Here is a 20,076-nt window from a genome sequence, read left to right on the forward strand (position 1 = left end):
AGCATGATTTTATTGAAGGATTTATTAAATTTTAAAGTTTTTTTTCACTTTATTTATTTATTTACTTTGGAGGCTAATTACTTTACAATATTGTATTGGTTTTGTCATACATCGACATGAATCCGCCATGGGTGTACATGTGTTCCCCATCCTGAACCACCCTCCCACCTCCCTCCCCATCCCATCCCTCTGGGTCATCCGAGTGCACCAGCCCTGAGCACCCTCTATCATTCATCGAACCTAGACCGGCAATCCTTTTCACATATGATAATATACATGTTTCAGTGCCATTCTCCCAAACCGTCTCCCATAGAGTCCAAAAGACTATTCTATACATCTGTGTCTCTCTTGCTGTCTCGCATACAGGGTTATCGTTACCATCTTTCTAAATTCCATATATATGCGTTAGTATACTGTATTGGTGTTTTTCTTTCTGGCTTACTTCACTATGTATGATAGGCTCCAGTTTCATCCACCTCATTAGAACTGATTCAAATGTATTCTTTTTAATGGCTAAGGAATATTCCATTGTGCATATGTACCACAGCTTTCTTATCCATTCGTCTGCTGATGGACATCTAGGTTGCTTCCATGTCCTGGCTATTATAAACAGTGCTGCGATGAACATTGGGGTACACGTGTCTCTTTCAGTTCTGGTTTCCTTGGTGTGTATGCCCAGTAGTGGGATTGTTGGGTCATAAGGCAGTTCTATTTCCAGTTTTTTAAGGAATCTCCACACTGTTTTCCATAGTGGCAGTACTAGTTTGCATTCCCACCAACAGTGTAAGAGGGTTCCTTTTTCTCCACACCCTCTCCAGCATTTATTGCTTGTAGACTTTTGGATAGCAGCCATTCTGACTGGCGTGAAATGGTTGTGAAACCACAACATCATTGTGGTTTTGATTTGCATTTCTCTAATAATGAGTGATGTTGAGCATCTTTTCATGTGTGTGTTAGCCATCTGTATGGCTTCTTTGGAGAAATATCTGTTTAGTTCTTTGGCCCATTTTTTTATTGGGTCATTTATTTTTCTAGAATTGAGCTTCAGGAGTTGCTTGTATATTTTTGAGATTAATTTTTCATCAGTTGCTTCATTTGCTATTATTTTCTCCCATTCTGAAGACTGTCTTTTCACCTTGCTTATAGTTTGCTGTGTTGTGCAGAAGCTTTTAATTTTAATTAGGTCCCATTTGTTTATTTTTGCTTTTATTTCCAGTATTCTGGGAGGTGGGTCATAGAGGATCCTGCTGGGATTTATGTTGGAGTGTGTTTTGCCTATGTTCTCCTCTAGGAGTTTTATACTTTCTGGCCTTACATTTAGATCTTTAATCCATTTTGAGTTTATTTTTGTGTATGGTGTTAGAAAGTGTTCTAGTTTCATTCTTTTACCTGTGGTTGACCAGTTTTCCCAGCACCACTTGTTAAAGAGATTGTTTTTAATCCATTGTATATTCTTGCCTCCTTTGTCAAAGATAAGGTGTCCATAGGTACACAGATTTATCTCTGGGCTTTCTGTTTTGTTCCATTGATCTATATTTCTGTCTTTGTGCCAGTACCATACTGTCTTGATGACTGTGGCTTTGTAGTAGAGCCTGAAGTCGGGCAGGTTGATTCCTCCAGTTCCATTCTTCTTTCTCAAGATTGCTTTGGCTATTCGAGGTTTTTTTGTATTTCCATACCAATTGTGCAATTATTTCTTCTAGTTCTGTGAAAATACCACTGGTAGCTTGATAGGAATTGCATTGAATCTATAGATTGCTTTGGGTAATATACTCATTTTCACTATATTGATTCTTCCAATCCATGAACACGATATATTTCTCCATCTATTTGTGTCCTCTTTGATTTCTTTCACCAGTGCTTTATCGTTTTCTATATATAGGTCTTTTGTTTCTTTAGGTAGATATTCTTTTCATTGCAATGGTGAATGGAATTGTTTCCTTAATTTCTCTTTCTATTTTCTCATTGTTAGTGTATAGGAATGCAAGGGATTTCTGTGTGTTGATTTTATATCCTGCAACTTTGCTATATTCATTAATTAGCTCTAGTAATTTTCTGGTGGAGTCTTTAGGGTTTTCTATGTATAGGATCATGTCATCTGCAAACAGTGAGAGTTTTACTTCTTTTCCAATCTGGATTCCTTCTATTTCTTTTTCTGCTCTGATTGCTGTGGCCAAAACTTCCAAAACTATGTTGAATAGCAGTGGTGAGAGTGGGTACCCTTGTCTTGTTTCTGACTTTAGGGGAAGTGCTTTCAATTTTTCACCATTGAGGATGATGTTTACTGTGGGTTTGTCATATATAGCTTTTATTATGTTGAAGTATGTTCCTTCTATTCCTGCTTTCTGGAGGGTTTTTATTATATAAGGATGTTGAATTTTGCCAAAGGCTTTCTCTACATCTATTGAGATAATCATATGGTTTTCATTTTTCTATTTGTTTATGTGGTGTATTATGTTGATTGATTTGCGGATATTGATGAACCTTGCATCCCTGGGATAAAGCCCACTTGGTCATGATGTATGATCTTTTTAATATGTTGTTGGATTCTGTTTGCTAGAATTTTGTTACTGATTTTTGCATCTATGTTCATTCAGTGATATTGGCGTGTAGTTTTTTGTTGTTGTTGTGGTATCTTTGTCTGGTTTTGATATTAGGGTGATGGTGGCCTTATAGAATGAGTTTGGAAGTTTACCTTCCTCTGCAATTTTTTGGAAGAGTTTGGGTAGGATAGGTGTTAGCTCTTCTCTAAATTTTTGGTAGAATTCAGCTGTGAACCCATCTGGTCCTGGGCTTTTGTTTGCTGGAAGATTTCTGCTTAGTTTCAATTTCTGTGCTTGTGATGGGTCTGTTAAGATTTTCTGTTTCTTCCTGGTTCAGTTTTGGAAAGTTGTACTTTTCACAGAATTTGTCCATTTCTTCCAAGTTGTCCATTTTATTGGCATATAGTTGCTGATAATAGTCTCTTCAGATTCTTTGTATTTCTGTGTTGTCTGTTGTGATCTCTCCATTTTCATTTCTAATTTTGTGGATTTGATTTTTCTGCCTTTGTTTCTTGACGAGTCTGGCTAATGTTTTCTCAATTTTATTTAACTGTTCAAAAACGAGCTTTTGGCTTTGTTGATTTTTGCTATGGTCTCTTTTGTTTCTTTTGCATGTATTTCTGCCCTAATTTTTAAGATTTCTTTCCTTCTACTAATCTGGGGTTCTTCATTTCTTCTTTTTCTAGTTGCTTTAGGTGTAGAGTTAGGTTATTTATTTGACTTTTTTTCTTGTTTCTTGAGGTAAGCCTGTATTGCTATGAAGCTTCCCCTTAGCACTGCTTTTGCAGTGTCCCATGGGTTCGGGTTGTTGTGTTTTCATTTTCTTTCATTTCTATGTATATTTTGATTTCTTTTTTTGATTTCTTCTGAGATTTGTTGGTTATTCAGCAGCATGTTGTTCAGCTTCCATATGTTGGAATTTTTAATAGTTTTTCTCCTGTAATTGAGATCTAATCTTACTGCATTGTGGTCAGAAAAGATGCTTGGAATGATTTCAGATGTTTTGAATTTACCAAGGCTAGATTTATGGCCCAGGATGTGATCTATCCTGGAGAAGATTCCATGTGTGCTTGAGAAAAACATGCAATTCATTGTTTTGGGGTGAAATGGCCTATAGATATCAATTAGGTCTAGCTGGTCTATTGTATCATTTAAAGTTTGTGTTTCCTTATTAATTTTCTGTTTAGTTCATCTATCTATAGGTGTGAGTGGAGTATTAAAGTCTCCCACTATTATTGTGTTACTGTTAATTTCCCCTTTCATACTTGTTAGCATTTGTCTTACATATTGCGGTGCTCCTATGGTGGATGCATATATATTTATAATTGTTATATCTTCTTCTTGGATTGAGCCTTTGATCATTATGTAGTGTCCTTCTTTGTCTCTTTTCACAGCCTTTGTTTTAAAGTCTATTTTATCTGATATGAGTATTGCTACTCCTGCTTTCTTTTGGTCTCTATTTGCATGGAATATCTTTTCCAGCCCTTCACTTTCAGTCTGTATATGTCCCTTGTTTTGAGGTGGGTCTCTTGTAGACAACATATATAGGGGTCTTGTTTTTGTATCCATTCAGCCAGTCTTTGTCTTTTGGTTGGGGCATTCAACCCATTTATGTTTAAGGTAATTATTGATAAGTATGATCCCATTGCCATTTACTTTATTGTTTTCCTGTATAGAGAAGATCCTTTAGCATTTGTTGGAGAGCTGGTTTGGTGGTGCTGAATTCTCTCAGCTTTTGCTTGTCTGTAAAGCTTTTGATTTCTCCTTCATATTTGAATGAGCTCCTTGCTGGGTACAGTAATCTGGGCTGTAGGTTATTTTCTTTCATCACTTTAAGTATGTCTTCCCATTCCCTTCTGGCCTGAAGAGTTTCTATTGAAAGATCAGCTGTTATCCTTATGGGAATCCCCCTATTTGTTGTTTTTCCCTTGCTGCTGCTTTTAATATTTGTTCTTTATGTTTGATCTTTGTTAATTTGATTAATACGTGTCTTAGGGTGTTCTGTCTTGGGTTTATCCTGTTTGGGACTCTCTGGGTTTCTTGGACTTGGGTGACTATTTCCTTCCCCATTTTAGGGAAGTTTTCAACTATTATCTCCTCAAGTATTTTCTCATGGTCTTTCTTTTTGTCCTCTTCTTCTGGGACTCCTATGATTTCAATGTTGGGGCGTTTAACATTGTCTCAGAGGTCTCTGAGGTTGTCCTCATTTCTTTTCATTCTTTTTTTCTTTTTTCCTCTCTGCTTCATTTATTCCTACCATTCTATCTTCTACCTCACTTATCCTATCTTCTGCCTCTGTTTTCTACTATTGGTTCCATCTGGAGTGTTTTTTATCTCACTTATTGCATCATTCATTATATAGTGACTCTTTTTTATTTCTTCTAGGTCCTTATTAAACATTTCTTGCATCTTCTTGATCCTTGTCGCCAGGCTATTTATCTGTAACTCCATTTTGTTTTCAAGATTTTGGATCATTTTCACTATCGTTAGTCGGAATTCTTTATCAGGTAGATTCCCTATCTCGTCCTCTTTTGTTTGGTTTTGTGGGCATTTATCCTGTTGCTTTACCTGCTGGGTATTTCTCTGCCTTTTCATCTTGTTTATATTGCTGTGTTTGGGGTGGCCTTTCCATATTCTGGCTGTTTGTGGTTCCTCTTTATTGTGGAGGTTCCTAACTGTGAGGTTGGACAAGTGGCTTGTCAAAGTTTCTTGCTTAGGGAAGCTTGTGTCAGTGTTCTGGTGGGTGAGGCTGAATTTCTTCTCTCTGGAGTGCACTGAAGTGTCCAGTAATGAGTTTTGAGATGTCATTGTGTTTGGTGTGACTTTGGGCAGCCTGTGTATGGAAGCTTAGGGCTATGTCCCTGTGTTGTTGGAAAATTTGCATGGTATGTCTTGCTCTGGACCTTGTTGGCCCTTGGGTGGTGCTTGGTTTCAGTGTAGGTATGGAGGTGTTTGGTGAGCTCTTATCGATTAATGTTCCTTGGAGTCAGGAATTCTCTGGTGTTCTCAGGATTTGAACTTAAGCCTCATGCCTCTGGTTTTCAGTCTTATTCTTACAGTAGCCTCAAGATTTCTCCATCTATACAGCACCAATGATAAAACATCTAGGTTAATGATGAAAAGTTTCTCCACAGTGAGGGACACCCCAAGAGGTACACAGAGTTACATAGAGAAGAGGGAGGAGGGAGACAGAGGTGACCAGGAGGAGAAGAGGGGGAATCAAAAGAGGAGAGAGCAGGCTAGCCAGTAATCACTTCCCTATGTGCTCTTCGCAGTCTGGACCACTCAGAGATGTTCACGGAGTTGCACAGAGAAGAGAAGAGGGAGGAAGGAGACAGAGGTGACCAGGTGGATAAAGCAGGGGAATCAAAAGGAGAGATAGATCCAGCCAGTAATCAGTCCCCTAAGTGTTCTCCACAGCCCGGAACACACAAAGAGATTCACAGAGTTGGGCAGAGAAGAGAAGGGGGAGGGAGGAGATAGAAGCGACCTGGTAGAGAAAAAGGAGAGTCCAAAGGGGGAGAGAGCAATCCAGCCAGTAATCTCGCTCCCAAGTAAAAATGGGTACTGAAGATTAGGTTCTTAAAGGTACAAAATTGATAACAAATACCAAAAGCAAAGATTAAAAATCTAGAGTAGAGGTTAGAGTCTCAGAAATACAATATTAAAGGAAAAAGTAAAGTCACAAAAATTATAAAATATATATATATATGAAGTTTGCTTTAAAAATTGGGGTTTTTTTGGCAAAGTAATAGTAGGCTATAAAAATGAAAAAGGAGTAATAGAGGACTTAAAAATAAAAAATTAATTAAAAAATGATAATAGTAAAAATATATCTAGGACTTTCTCTGGTGTTGTTGTGGACTGTGTGGGATCAGTTCATTTTCAGATAGTTCCTTGATCCAGCTTGCACTTCTCAAGATCTATAGGCCCCTTCCTATGTAGTCGGTACCAACTGCAGGTTTTAATCTATTGCACCTGTCACTTCCAAAGCAGTTCCCTCTGTTTATTGTAGCTTCTTCTGTTTGCTGGACTCTTCAGTGTCTAATTTCTGACACAAGGGGGCGGTGGTGGTCACTTTTTTAGGCTCACTTGTTCAGTCGTGCTGTGGGGAGGGAGGAACACTGCAAACAAATATCACTGGCGTTTGTGGGGAGTGCTCCCAGTGTCTCAGCCACACTGGGTTTGCCCCTGCTCACGGGGTGTGTTCGTTCCCAGTCTACACTGCTCAGGCTCTAGGCTGCTCTGCCAGCAACTGTCTGAGGCGGGCCCTGGGTTGGGTGCACTTCCCAGGTCTAAGCCATTCAGGTTCAGGTTCTCAGGTTCTCCATAAAGGCACACACTTGAATGGGCCTGCGTTTTGTGCCCTTCCCCACTCCAAGCAGCTCAGATGACCAAGTGCTTGGTGAGCACGGTCGCTGCGACTTATCGCCTCCTCCATCCCTGCCGTTCTGTTTTCTGGGTGTACAACCGGCGCGCTTTTGCAGGTGTGCCGTGTGTCTCTTCTGGGGAGCTGAACTCTGGCTGCGACCCTCCTGGCGGATGTCAACCGTCCAGAATCCCAAGGAGTCTTGGTTAGCAAGGATACCTGCCTGCAGTTTGTTAGATGATGCCTCTCTGGGGCCGCTATTGCCCCCTTCCAGCTCTGGCTGCCCTTGCCTGCCTGTCCCCGGCGGGGGTTGGGCCAGTCCACAGCCAGCTAGCTCTGCTCAGTCCTTTGTTCTGTGAACAGGCCTGACGGTGTCTTAGGACTTTTTGCAGGATAGCTATCCCACAGTCTGGGTTGCTATCTCTTAGTTAGTTCCCTCAGATTGCCCTCAGGGCATTCAGGTCCGGTCCTTACCCTTAGCAATGTAGCCGGTGCCTCCCTGTCCTGCCCCCGCTTGCTAGTGGTGGATGCAAGCGTCTGCGCTGCTTCTCTGCTGGGAGTTGCCTTTAGGCACGTAATCTGTGGGTTTTAATTTATTTTCCTCCCAGTTATGTTGCCCTCTGAGGTTCCAAGGCTCACCACAGATTCGCTGGTGAGAGTGTTTCCTGGCGTTTGGAAACTTCTTTCTTTTTTAAGACTCCTTTCCTGGGATGGATCTCTGTCCCTACCTCTTTTGTCTCTCTTTTTATCTTTTATATTTTTTCCTACCTCCTTTTGTAGTTAATGGGCTGCCTTTCTGGGTGCCTGATGTCCTCTGCCAGCATTCAGAAGTTGTATTGTGGAATTTACTCAGCATTCAAATATTCTTTAGATGAATTTGTGGGGGAGAAAGTGGTCTCCCATCCTATTCCTCCACCATCTTAGGACCGCCCTCTCATCATCTTTTAAAAAATACTGTATTTTCTTTTTCCTGAATACTTTTAAGATTCTCTCTTTATCATGGTTTTGAGCAGTTTGGTTACAATGCGTTATGGTGTCTTCTTCTGTCTGTTTCCTGTGTTTAGTGTGCATTTAGCTCCTGAAATCTCTGACTTTTTACTTTTCCTTAAATTTGGAAAAATTTTGGCCACCATTTCTTCAAACACTTTTTCTGTCCCCTCTGCAATCCACTTTTCTTTAGGGATTGAAATTACATATATATTAGGCAAGTTGAAGTTCTTTCACAGCTCGCTGGTTTTTTAAGATAGTTTCTATCACTACATCTGCAAGTTCATGCATCTTTTCATCTGTAATATCTGATCTTCCATTAATCTCATCTAGTATATTTTCATCTCACATATAAGTTTCATGTTGAGAAGTTCAATTTGGCTTTTTATATTCCATGTCTCTAGTTAACTTTTTAAACATAGTTAACATTTTAAATCTATGGAATACAATTATATAACCCTTAATATTCTTCTCTGCTAACTTAATATCTGGGTCAGTTTTGACTGATTAGTCTTTTCATTATGGGCTGTTTTCTTGCCTATTTGCATGCCTGGTGATCTTTGTTTGGATGTTAAAATTTATTAATTTCAACCTGTTGAGTGCTGGCTGTTTTTGTATTCCTATCAACACACTTGAACTTTGCCCTCTGATACAGTTACTTGGAAACAGTTTTATCCTTTTAGGTCTTACTTTCCTGGTTTGTTATATGGATCTAAGCAGAGCTCACCCAAGGGCTAATTATTCTCCAGTGCTGATTACTATACTAGTTATTCTCCACTACTTCCTTGTGGCTCAGATGTAATGTGGGAAACACAGGTTTGATCCCTGGGTCAGGAAGATCCCCTGGAGAAGGGAATGGCAACCCACTTCAATATTCTTAGATCTTCTCTGGTGGTTCAGACAGTAAAGAATCTACCTGCAATGCAGGAGACCCAGGTTTGATCCCTACGTGAGGAAGATCCTCTGGAGAAGGGAATGGCTACTCACTCCAGTATTCTTGCCTAGAGAATTCCAAGGACAGAGGAGCCCCAACCAGTAACACTGAAGAAGCTGAAGTTGAATGGTTTTATGAAGACCTACAAGACCTTTTAGAACTAACACCCCAAAAAGATGTCCTTTTCATTATAAGGGACTGGAATGCAAAAGTAAGAAGTCAAGAAACACCTGGAGTAACAGGCAAATTTGGCCGTGGAATGCAAAATGAAGCAGGGAAAAGGCTAATAAGAGTTTTGCCAAGAAAATGCACTGGTCATAGCAAACACCCTCTTCCAACAACACAAGAGAAGACTCTACACATGGACATCACCAGATGGTCAACACCGAAATCAGATTGATTATATTCTATGCAGCCAAAGATGGAGAAGCTCTATACAGTCAACAAAAACAAGACCAGGAGCTGACTGTGGCTCAGATCATGAACTCCTTATTACCAAATTCAGACTTAAATTGAAGAAAGTAGGGAAAACCGCTAGACCATTCAGGTATGACCTAAATCAAATCCCTTATGATTATACAGTGGAAGTGAGAAATAGATTTAAGGGCCTAGATCTGATAGATAGAGTGCCTGATGAACTATGGACTGAGGTTCGTGACACTGTACAGGAGACAGGGATCAAGGCCATCCCCATGGAAAAGAAATGCAAAAAAGCAAAATGGCTGTCTGGGGAGGCCTTACAAATAGCTGTGAAAAGAAGAGAGGCAAAAAGCAAAGGAGAAAAGGAAAGATATAAGCATCTGAATGCAGAGTTCCAAAGAACAGCAAGAAGAGATAAGAAAGCCTTCTTCAGTGATCAATGCAAAGAAATAGAGGAAAACAACAAAATGGGAAAGACTAGAGATCTCTTTAAGAAAATTAGAGATACCAAGGGAACATTTCATGCAAGGATGGGCTCGATAAAGGACAGAAATGGTACAGACCTAACAGAAGCAGAAGATAAGAAGAGGTGGCAAGAATACACGGAAGAACTGTACAAAAAAAATCTTCACGACGCAGATAATCATGATGATGTAATCACTAATCTAGAGCCAGACATCGTGGAAAGTGAAGTCAAGCGGACCTTAGAAAGCATCACTACGAACAAAGCTAGTGGAGGTGATGGAATTCCAGTTGAGCTGTTTCAAATCCTGAAAGATGATGCTGTGAAAGTGCTGCACTCATTATGCCAGCAAATTTGGAAAACTCAACAGTGGCCACAGGACTGGAAAAGGTCAGTTTTCATTCCAGTTCCAAAGAAAGGAAATGCAAAAGAATGCTCAAACTACTGCACAATTGCACTCATCTCACATGCTAGTAAAGTAATGCTCAAAATTCTCCAAGCCAGGCTTCAGCAATACGTGAACAGTGAACTCCCAGATGTTCAAGCTGGTTTTAGAAAAGGCAGAGGAACCAGAGATCAAATTGCCAACATCCGCTGGATCATGGGAAAAGCAAGAGAGTTCCAGAAAAACATCTATTTCTGCTTTATTGACTATGCCAAAGCCTTTGACTGTGTGGATCACAATAAACTGTGGAAAATTCTGAAAGAGATGGGAATACAGACCACCTGACCTGCCTCTTGAGAAATCTGTATGCAGGTCAGGAAGCAACAGTTAGAACTGGACACGGAACAACAGACTGGTTCCAAATAGGAAAAGGAGTACATCAAGGCTGTATATTGTCACCCTGCTTATTTAACTTCTGTGCAGAGTACATGATGAGAAACGCTGGGCTGGAAGAAGCACAAGCTGGAACAAGATTGCCGGGAGAAATATCAATAACCTCAGATATGCAGATGACACCACCCTTATGGCAGAAAGTGAAGACGAACTAAAAAGCCTCTTGATGAATGTACAAGAGGAGAGCAAAAAGTTGGCTTAAAGCTCAACATTCAGAAAACGAAGATCATGGCATCCGGTCCCATCATTTCATGGGAAATAGATGGGGAAACAGTGGAAACAGTGTCAGACTTTATTTTTTTGGGCTCCAAAATCACTGCAGATGGTGATTGCAGCCACGAAATTAAAAGACGCTTACTCCTTGGAAGAAAAGTTATGACCAACCTAGATAGTATATTCAAAAGCAGAGACATTACTTTGCCGACTAAGGTCCGTCTAGTCAAGGCTATGGTTTTTCCTGTGGTCATGTATGGATGTGAGATTTGGACTGTGAAGAAGGCTGAGCACCGAAGAATTGATGCTTTTGAACTGTGGTACTAGAGAAGACTCTTGAGAGTCCCGTGGACTGCAAGAAGATCCAACCAGTCCATTCTGAAGGAGATCAGCCCTGGGATTTCTTTGGAAGGAATGATGCTAAAGCTGAAACTCCAGTACTTTGGCCACCTCATGCGAAGAGTTGACTCGTTGGAAAAGACTCTGATGCTGGGAGGGATTGAGGGCAGGAGGAGAAGGGGACAACAGAGGGTGAGATGGCTGGATGGCATCACGGACTCGATGAACATGAGTCTGGGTGAACTCCGGGAGATGATGATGAACAGGGAGGCCTGGCGTGCTACAATTCATGGGGTCGCAAAGAGTCGACACGACTGAGCGACTGAACTGACTGAACTGAGCTTGGTGACAGTCCAAAAGAGTCAGACATAACTGAGTGACTGACACACTGATAAAAACTTTCTGAATACTTTACCCTCTGCCTCATGAATTATGAGTTTTTCCAGTCTGGTCAGTGGGAACAGGCGCTGCCAGCCTTGGTGAGTGCCAGATACTTCCTTTCAATATTCTTAGAGCAATCTTTCTCCAGACTCAAGTAGTTTTCTTATATACATGGTATCAGTATTCTCCCCCCCTTTCTTGAGGATGCTGATCTCTGGGGTCTTCTCTGTGCAGCTCTATCCTCTCTAATGATCTGTTCTGTGCATTACAGCTTCCTTGGTCTCCCCAGATGCTTGGCTCTATTTCCTCAACTCAGTCCACAGGGTAACTTCTGGGTTACCCTGCATGATCCAGAAACTTTTTCAAAGCAATAAGCTGTAGCAATCAAGCGTCTCACTTTATTTCATTGTTCCATTTCTCGTGTCTCATGTCCTGTCTTGCCAACCATTGTTTCATACCCTTTTTGCCTATGGTTGTTTTTTTGTTGCTTGGTAGGTTTTTTGTTGATTGGTTGGTTACTTAAGGCAAGAGGATAAATCTTATCCCTTCATCTTAGCTGGAAGTTAAAGTTTAACATGTCACTTTTTTCCCATTTCAAAGTCACCTGGGGTTCAACAGGTCTAATCTGAGCTCTTTGACTGTTGATTCCTACTGACATATATAATATATATTATATATAAAATACATCAGTATGTATGTATATAAACATACATGTATATATACACATATGATACATACATAGGACAAAGAATGTTTGATTTAGTTAAAACTTGGAATCCATCTGAAAGGAGTTAGTACTAGCCACTAGGAGCTTTTTGGATAGATGCTACTTGTTTCACAGAAGCCATGGGTGTAGTGTTGAAATTTTCTTAAATTCTAGCCTCAATTTCTAGGAAAAAATATGTATTTCTAAAAGTAATGGTAGAAATTATCATTAATACTTTTGTTTTCTTATTTAAAAATTAGAGGGTAATGTATATAAAAGTATGCAAGAATCACAGGAAACTCACATATCCAACCACCTGGATGAAATTGTTGCTGCCGTCAGCCTAACACCTAGAAAGAAACTGCAAAACCAGCTGCTTCAGAGAGCACTGTTCCAGCCTCCTCGGGAGAAACTCCGCCTCTCTGAAGAGAAAGCAAAGTCCTATGCCAGCGGTCATGAGGTAAGGAACCTTTCTTTTTATACCCGTGCCCTGGTCACTGAGGAGTAGGATACTTCAGTTTGCATTCCTCCTCTGAGGAGTTTGGCACAAGAGAAGATACATGACAGTGCCTTTTCATAGTGTGAGTGATGTAGTGCCTCAGGGCACAGCCAACATGTTGTTTGCGGAATGAGCGCACAAAGGAACAAAGGAGTCTGCCTGACCTTTGACAAGTGAATGCTAGACTGACTGGTTGCGGCTTTGACCTGCTAAAGTGGTTTCACATGAGTCAGTATTTCTTGAGCTCCTCCTGTGTGCCAGGTCTCAGCACTGGAACATAGCACAAAGCAGATGAAGCTTCTACTCTCAAGGCGCTTGTATTTCCTAAATTCTTAATCTGTTCTCTGCATACTTCTTTACCATCTCTCTTCAGGGTTTTATTTATTTACTCATTCATTCAACATGTATTTCTCTACTACCTCTTATGTTCAGTTCAGTTCGGTCACTCAGTCATGCCCGACTCTTTGCAACCCAACCCCATGGACTGCAGCACGCCAGGCCTCCCTGTCCATCACCAACTCCCGGAGTTTACTCAAACTCATGTCCATTGAGTCGGTAATGCCATCCAACCATCTCATTCTCTGTTGTCCCCTTCTCCTCCCGCCTTCAATCTTTCCCCAGCATCAGGGTCTTTTCAAATGAGTCAGCTCTTCACATCAGGTGGCCAAAGTATTGGAGTTTCAGCTTCAACATGTGCCGGGTCCTAATTTGTCCATTTATTTATTTCACAAAGATTTACTATGTACCCAGTGTGTACCAGGCTTCTCTGATAGCTCAGTTGGTAAAGACTCTTCCTACAACGCAGGAGACCTTGGTTGGATTCCTGGGTCAGGAAGATCCACTAGAGAAGGGATAGGCTACCCACTCCGGTATTCTTGGGCTTCTCTTGTGGCTCGGCTGGTAAAGAATCTGCCTGCAATGTGGGAGACCTGGGTTTGACCCGTGGGTTGGGAAGATCCCTTGGAGAAGGGAAAGCCTACCCACTCCAGTATTCTGGCCTGGAAAATTTCATGGACTGACTGTATAGTCCATGGGTTGGCAAAGACTCGGACATGACTAAGTGACTTTCACGTCACTTCTAATGTGTACCAGGTGCTGTGCAGGGGCTCAGGGCATGAATGGGAAAGCTATAACCTCTGTCTCAGAGGATCTCATGGCCTGGTTGGGAAGATGGATAAATAATGATGGTCAGCATAAGTTCTGTGACAGACACAAACTCAGGTGATACAGATGCAAACCTGGGGTTGAGGGGAGGAGGTGTGAGCAGTGACTTAGAGGAGCAACAGCTCCTGAGGCATGCTCTAGGGATGGGAGCTGCTTGGACTGCACTGATAACAGTGCTTAGGTAGGAGAGAGGGCCCGATAGGACAGGGGACAGTAGTGTTTTGAGTGGAGGTAGCAGATGGGTGAGAGTCAATGGTCTGAGGGTGCACAGCCTGTTTGGTGAAATACATGGAACTTTCTGGGAAGCAGGCTTTAGTTATACAGGGAAGGAGCTGAGGTTGCATTACGGACCACAGCTGGGGCCCAGAGAGTGTTCGGGGCCCAGAGAGTGTTCATCACCCAGAAAAAGTTTACACTTTCTCTTCAGGGTGCTGGAAACTATCACAGGATTATAAGCCGGAAAGGTCCATGAGCAAGTCTGAGTTTTTGGAATGATCACTCAGACCTCAGATACCTGAATAGAGGAAGAAGAGGAGGGACGTAAATTGGAGGAGGAGGGCCTGTTCAGAGGGCGTTTGCAATATTCCTGGCAAGGAATTATGAGGGCCTAAAGTATGGCAGAGGCTGTTCAGTTCAGTTCAGTTGCTCAGTCTTATCAGACTCTGTGACCCCATGAATCACAGCATGCCAGGCCTCCCTGTCCATCACCAACTCCCGAGTTTACCCAAACTCATGTCCATCGAGTTGGAGATGCCGTCCAGCCATCTCATCCTCTGTCTTCCCCTTCTCCTCCTGCCCCTAATCCTTCCCAGCATCAGAGTCTTTTCCAATGAGTCAACTCTTTGCATGAGGTGGCCAAAGTATTGGAGTTTCACCATCAGCATCAGTCCTGCCAATGAACACCCAGGACTGGTCTCCTTTAGGATGGACTGGTTGGATCTCCTTGCAGTCCAAGGGACTCTCAAGAGTCTTCTCCAACACCACAGTTCAAAAGCATCAATCCTTCAGTACTCAGCTTTCTTCACAGTCCAACTCTCACATCCATACATGACCACTAGAAAACCATAGCCTTGACTAGATGGACCTTAGTCAGCAAAATAATGTCTCTGCTTTTTAATATGCTATCTAGGTTGGTCATAATTTTCCTTCCAAGGAGCAAGCAGCTTTTAATTTCATGGCTGCAGTCACCATCTGCAGTGATTTTGGAGCCCCCCAAAATAAAGTCTGACACTGTTTCCACTATTTCCCCATCTATTTCCCATGAAGAGATGGGACCGGATGCCATGATCTTCATTTTCTGAATGTTGAATTTTAAGCCAACTTTTTTACTCTGCTCTTTCACTTTCATCAAGAGGCTTTTAGTTCCTCTTCACTTTCTGCCATAAGGGTGGTGTCATCTGCATATCTGAGGTTATTGATATTTCTCCCAGCAATCTTGATTCCAGCTTGTGCTTCTATCAGCCCAGCATTTCTCATGATGTACTCTGCATAGAAGTTAAATAAGCAGGGTGACAATATACAGCCTTGATGTACTCCTTTTCCTATTTGGAACCAGTCTGTTGTTCCATGTCCAGTTCTAACTGTTGCTTCCTGACCTGCATATAGGTTTCTCAAGAGGCAGGTCAGGTGGTCTGGTATTCCCATCTCTTCCAGAATTGTCCACAGTTTATTGTGATCCACACAGTCAAAGGCTTTGGCATAGTCAATAAAGCAGAAATAGATGTTTTTCTGGAACTCTGTTGCTTTCTCCATGATCCAGCAGATGTTGGCAATTTGATCTCTGGTTCCTCTGCCTTTTCTAAAACCAGCTTGAACATCTGGAAGTTCACGGTTCATGTATTGCTGAAGCCTGGCTTGGAGAGTTTTGAGCATTACTTTACTAGCATGTGAGATGAGTGCAATTGTGCAGTAGTTTGAGCATTCTTTGGCAGAGGCAGTAGAAATACTGAAATCTTTTGATAAGAATTAGGAAATATGAATCAGTGAAACCTGATAACAAAGGGGGCATAGGAGGTAGAGAGACAAGATTGAGCCCAAGAAGGTATATACAATCCTGACTTAGGTTTCAGCCAGCTTGGGGGACCCGGGACTTGTCAGTCCCCTTTGTTACTGTCGTGACTACAGGAAAAAGAGCCAGGAACAGGGAGAGAAGGTGTGAATTTGGTCTTGATGTTCATTACGCACCAGATATTCTCTAGTAATACTATGTGCCAGTCTGTGTGCTATGTAGGTCTCAGCTGGCAGCCTGCTCCCCAGAATTATGCAAGAGAATCGAGCCCTGGTGCCCAAAGGCATTTGCTGTATGTGAAGGATCAACTTCTCTTCTATGCATCTAAAATGCTTGTTGTCATTTAGTCACTAAGTAATGTCCAACTCTCTTGAGTTGGCAAGAATTTCTGAGGCAAGAATACTGGGTTGCCATTTCCTTCTCCATAGGATCTTACCTAGCTGGGGTCAAACCCACATGTCCTGCATCACCAGGCAGGTTCTTCACCACTGAGCCACCAGGGAAGCCCATCTAGAATGGCGCCAAATCATTTCCTGTGATGCAAAGTTCAGATGAAGAGCACTTGGATTCAGTGGTGAGCAGGACAGACAGCTGCACGCCCCCGTGCAGCTCAGGAGCAGTCGACTTTGTAAATAACTAGCTAACCAGAGATTGTGCCAAGTGTTCTGGAGGAAATACAGTGGGCCTGTCTTAGGTAAGCGAGGGCCTCTGTGAGGAGGTGACATCTGAGCTGACACCTGAAGGAGAGAAGGATCCAGCATAGAGGAGCTGAGGGAACAGTACACATAAAATTTTGGTTTGGCGCAAGCAGTGTAACTATGTTTGAAGTGATGAGAAGCAGCTTTGGGCTGATGGGAAATGCCCATCGGAGAGGCAAGTCTTTCCAAGTCTCAAGTGCCCTAGAAGCCTTTAAAGTGTTTTTAAGAAAGTATTAACTTGACTAATTTGCCTCTTGAAATACCATTCTTTGGTCATTTTTTTTACTATAAAGACTTATCAACTTACAGAAAAGTTGTAAGATGTACCAATTAACATTTACTTTACATTTCTTCACACACACTACCATTATTTTTCTGAATATCAGACAGTAAGTTAAAAATACGTGGTCTTTTACCCCTGAAGATGTCAGTGCCTATTTCCTAAGAATAAAGAAATTTCTCCAACATAACCACACTACAGTTATTGAAGTTCATTTCAGTTCAGCCACTCAGTCATGTCCAATTATTTGCAGCCCCATGGACTGCAGCATGCCAGGCCTCTCTGTCCATCACCAACTCTCGGAGCTCACTCAGACTCATATCCATCGAGTCGGTGATGCCATCCAACCATCTCATCCTCTGTTGTGCCCTTTTCCTCCACCTTCAATCTTTCCCAGCATCAGGGTCTTTTCCAGTGAGTCAGTTCTTTCCATCAGGTGCCCAAAGTATTGGACTTTCCATTTCAGCATCAGTCATTCCAATGAATATTGGACTGATTTCCTTTAGGATGGACTGGTTGGATCTCCTTGCAGTCCAAAGGACTCTCAAGAGGCTTCTCCAGCACCACAGTTCAAAAGCATCAATTGTTCAGCCCTCAGCTTACTTTATAGTCCAACTCTCAAATCCATACATGACTACTGGAAAAACCATAGCTTTGAACAGACAGACCTTTGTTGGCAAAGTAATGTCTCTGCTTTTTAATATGCTGTCTAGGTTTGTCATAGCTTTTCTTCCAAGGAGCAAGCGTCTTTTAATTTCATGGCTGCAGTCACCATCTGCAGTGATTTTGGAGCCCAAAAAGGTAAAGTCTGTCATTGTTTCCCAATTTATTTGCCATGAAATGGTGGACTGGATGCCATAATCTTAGTTTTCTGAATCTTGAGTTTTAAATTTTTCACTCTCCTCTTTCACTTTCATCAAGAGGCTCTTTAGTTCCTCTTCACTTTCTGCCATAAGGGTAGTGTCATCTGCATATCTCAGGTTATTGATATTTCTCCCAGAAAACTTGATTCCAGCTTGTGCTTCACCCAGCCCAACATTTTACATGATATACTCTGCATATAATTTAAATAAGCAGGGTGACAATATACAGCCTTGATGTACGCCTTTGCCGATTTGGAACCAGTCTGTATTCCTTGTCCAGTTCTAACTGTTGCTTCTTAACTTGCATACAGATTTCTCAGGAGGCAGGTAAGGTGGTCTGGTATTTCCATATCTTGAAGAATTTTCCACCAATTTGTTGCAATCCACAGTCAAAGGCTTTGGCATAGTCAATAAAGCAGAAGTAAATGTTTCTCTGGAACTCTCTTGCTTTTTCTATGATCCAATGGATGTTGGCAATTTGATCTCCAGTTCTTCTGCCCTTTCTAAATCCAGCCTGATCATCTGGAAGTTCACAGTTCACATACTATTGAAGCCTGGCTTGGAGAATTTTAAGCATTATTTTGCCAGCAACTGAGTGCAATTGTATGGTAGTTTGAGCATTCTTTGGAATTCTCTTTCTTTGGGACTGGAAAAAAAACTGACCTTTTCCAGTCCCTTAGCCACTGCCGAGTTTTCCAAATTTGCTGGCATTTTGGGTGCAGCACTTAACAGCATCATCTTTTAGGATTTGAAATAGCTCAACTGGAATTCCATCACCTCCTCTAGCTTTGTTCATAGTGATGCTTCCTGAGGCCCACTTGACTTCACATGCCAGGATGTCTGGCTCTACTTGAGTGGTCACACCATTGTGTTTATCAGGGTTGTGAAGATCTTTTTTGTACAGTTCTTTTGTGTATTCTTGCCACCTCTTCTTCACATCTTCACTTCTTTTAGGTCCATACCATTTCTGTCCTTTATTGTGCTCATCTTTGCATGAAATGTTCCCTTGGTATCTCTAATTTTCTTGAAGAGATCTGTAGTCTTTCACATTCTATTATTTTCTTCTATTTCTTTGCACTGATTACTGAGTAAGGCTTTCTTATCTCTCCTTGCTATTCTTTGTAACCCTGCATTCAAATGGGTGTATCTTTCCTTTTCTCCTTTGCCTTTTGCTTATCTTCTTTTCTCAGCTATTTGTAAGGCCTCCTCAGACAACCATTTTTCCTTTTTGCATTTCTTTTTCTTGGGGATGGTCTTGATCACTGCCTCCTATACAATGTCATGAACCTCCATCTGTAGTTCTTCAGGCACTCTGCCTGTCAGATCTAATCCCTTGAATCTGTTTGTCACTTCCACTGTATAATCGTAAGGAATTTGATTTGGATTATATGGCCTAGTGGTTTTCCCTACTTTCTTCAATTTAAGTGTGAATTTTGCAATAAGGAGTTCATGATCTAAGCCACAGTCAGCTCCTGGTCTTGTTTTTGCTGACTGTATAGAGTTTCTCCATCTTTGGCTGCAAAGAATATAATCAATCTGATTTCAGTGTTGACCATCTGGTGATGTCTATGTGTAGAGTCTTCTCTTGTGTTGTTGGAAGAGGGTGTTTGCTATGACCAGTGCGTTCTCTTGGCAAAACTCTTGCTAGCCTTTGCTCTGCTTCATTTTGTACTCCAAGGCCAAATTTGCCTGTTACTCCAGGTCTCTCTTAACTTCCTACTTTTGCATTTCAATCCCCTATAATGAAAAGGACATCTTTTTGGGTGTTAGTTCTAAAGGGTCTTGTAGGTCTTCATAGAGCCATTCAACTTCAGCTTCTTCAGCGTTACTGGTTGGGGCATAGACTTGGATTACTGTGATATTGAATGGTTTGCCTTGGAAACGAACAGAGATCATTCTGTCATTTTTATGATTGCATCCAAGTGCTGCATTTCTCACTCTTTTGTTGACTGTGAGGGCTACTCCATTTCTTTTAAGGGACTCTTGCCCACGGTTGTATATATAATCGTCATCTGAGTTAAATTCACCCATTCCAGTCCATTTTAGTTCACTGATTCCTAAAATATCCATGTTCACTCTTGCCATCTCCTGTTTGACCACTTTCAATTTACCCTAAATGGACCTAACATTGGACCTAAGATTCCAGGTTCCTATACAGTACTGTTCTTTATAGCATCAGACTTTCCTTCAATCACCAGTCATATCCACAACTGGGTGTTGTTTTTGCTCTGGCTCCATCTCTTCATTCTTTCTGGAATTATTTCTCCGCTGATCCCCAGTAGCATATTGGGCACCTACCGACCTGGGGAGTTCATCTTCAGTGTCCTATCTTTTTGCCTTTTCATACTGTTCATGGGGTTCTCAAGGCAAA

The 20,076-nt window shown here is 41.5% G+C and overlaps 1 protein-coding gene across 5 annotated transcripts in view; it reads left to right on the forward strand.

Moving 5' to 3' along the window:
* TTC23 (tetratricopeptide repeat domain 23) overlaps positions 1-20,076 on the forward strand; it is a 164,998-nt gene that overhangs the window by 45,547 nt on the left and 99,375 nt on the right. For all 5 annotated transcript variants that reach the window (XM_060401558.1, XM_060401557.1, XM_027957011.2 and 2 more), the window contains one exon: positions 12,454-12,653. In XM_060401558.1, the coding sequence (XP_060257541.1) occupies positions 12,474-12,653 (180 nt within the window). In that variant the 5' untranslated portion in view covers positions 12,454-12,473. The remainder of the gene's footprint in view (positions 1-12,453; positions 12,654-20,076) is intronic.

The sequence above is a fragment of the Ovis aries genome, chromosome 18, assembly GCF_016772045.2.
Source record: "Ovis aries strain OAR_USU_Benz2616 breed Rambouillet chromosome 18, ARS-UI_Ramb_v3.0, whole genome shotgun sequence".
In the NCBI taxonomy this organism is placed as follows: Eukaryota; Metazoa; Chordata; class Mammalia; order Artiodactyla; family Bovidae; genus Ovis; species Ovis aries.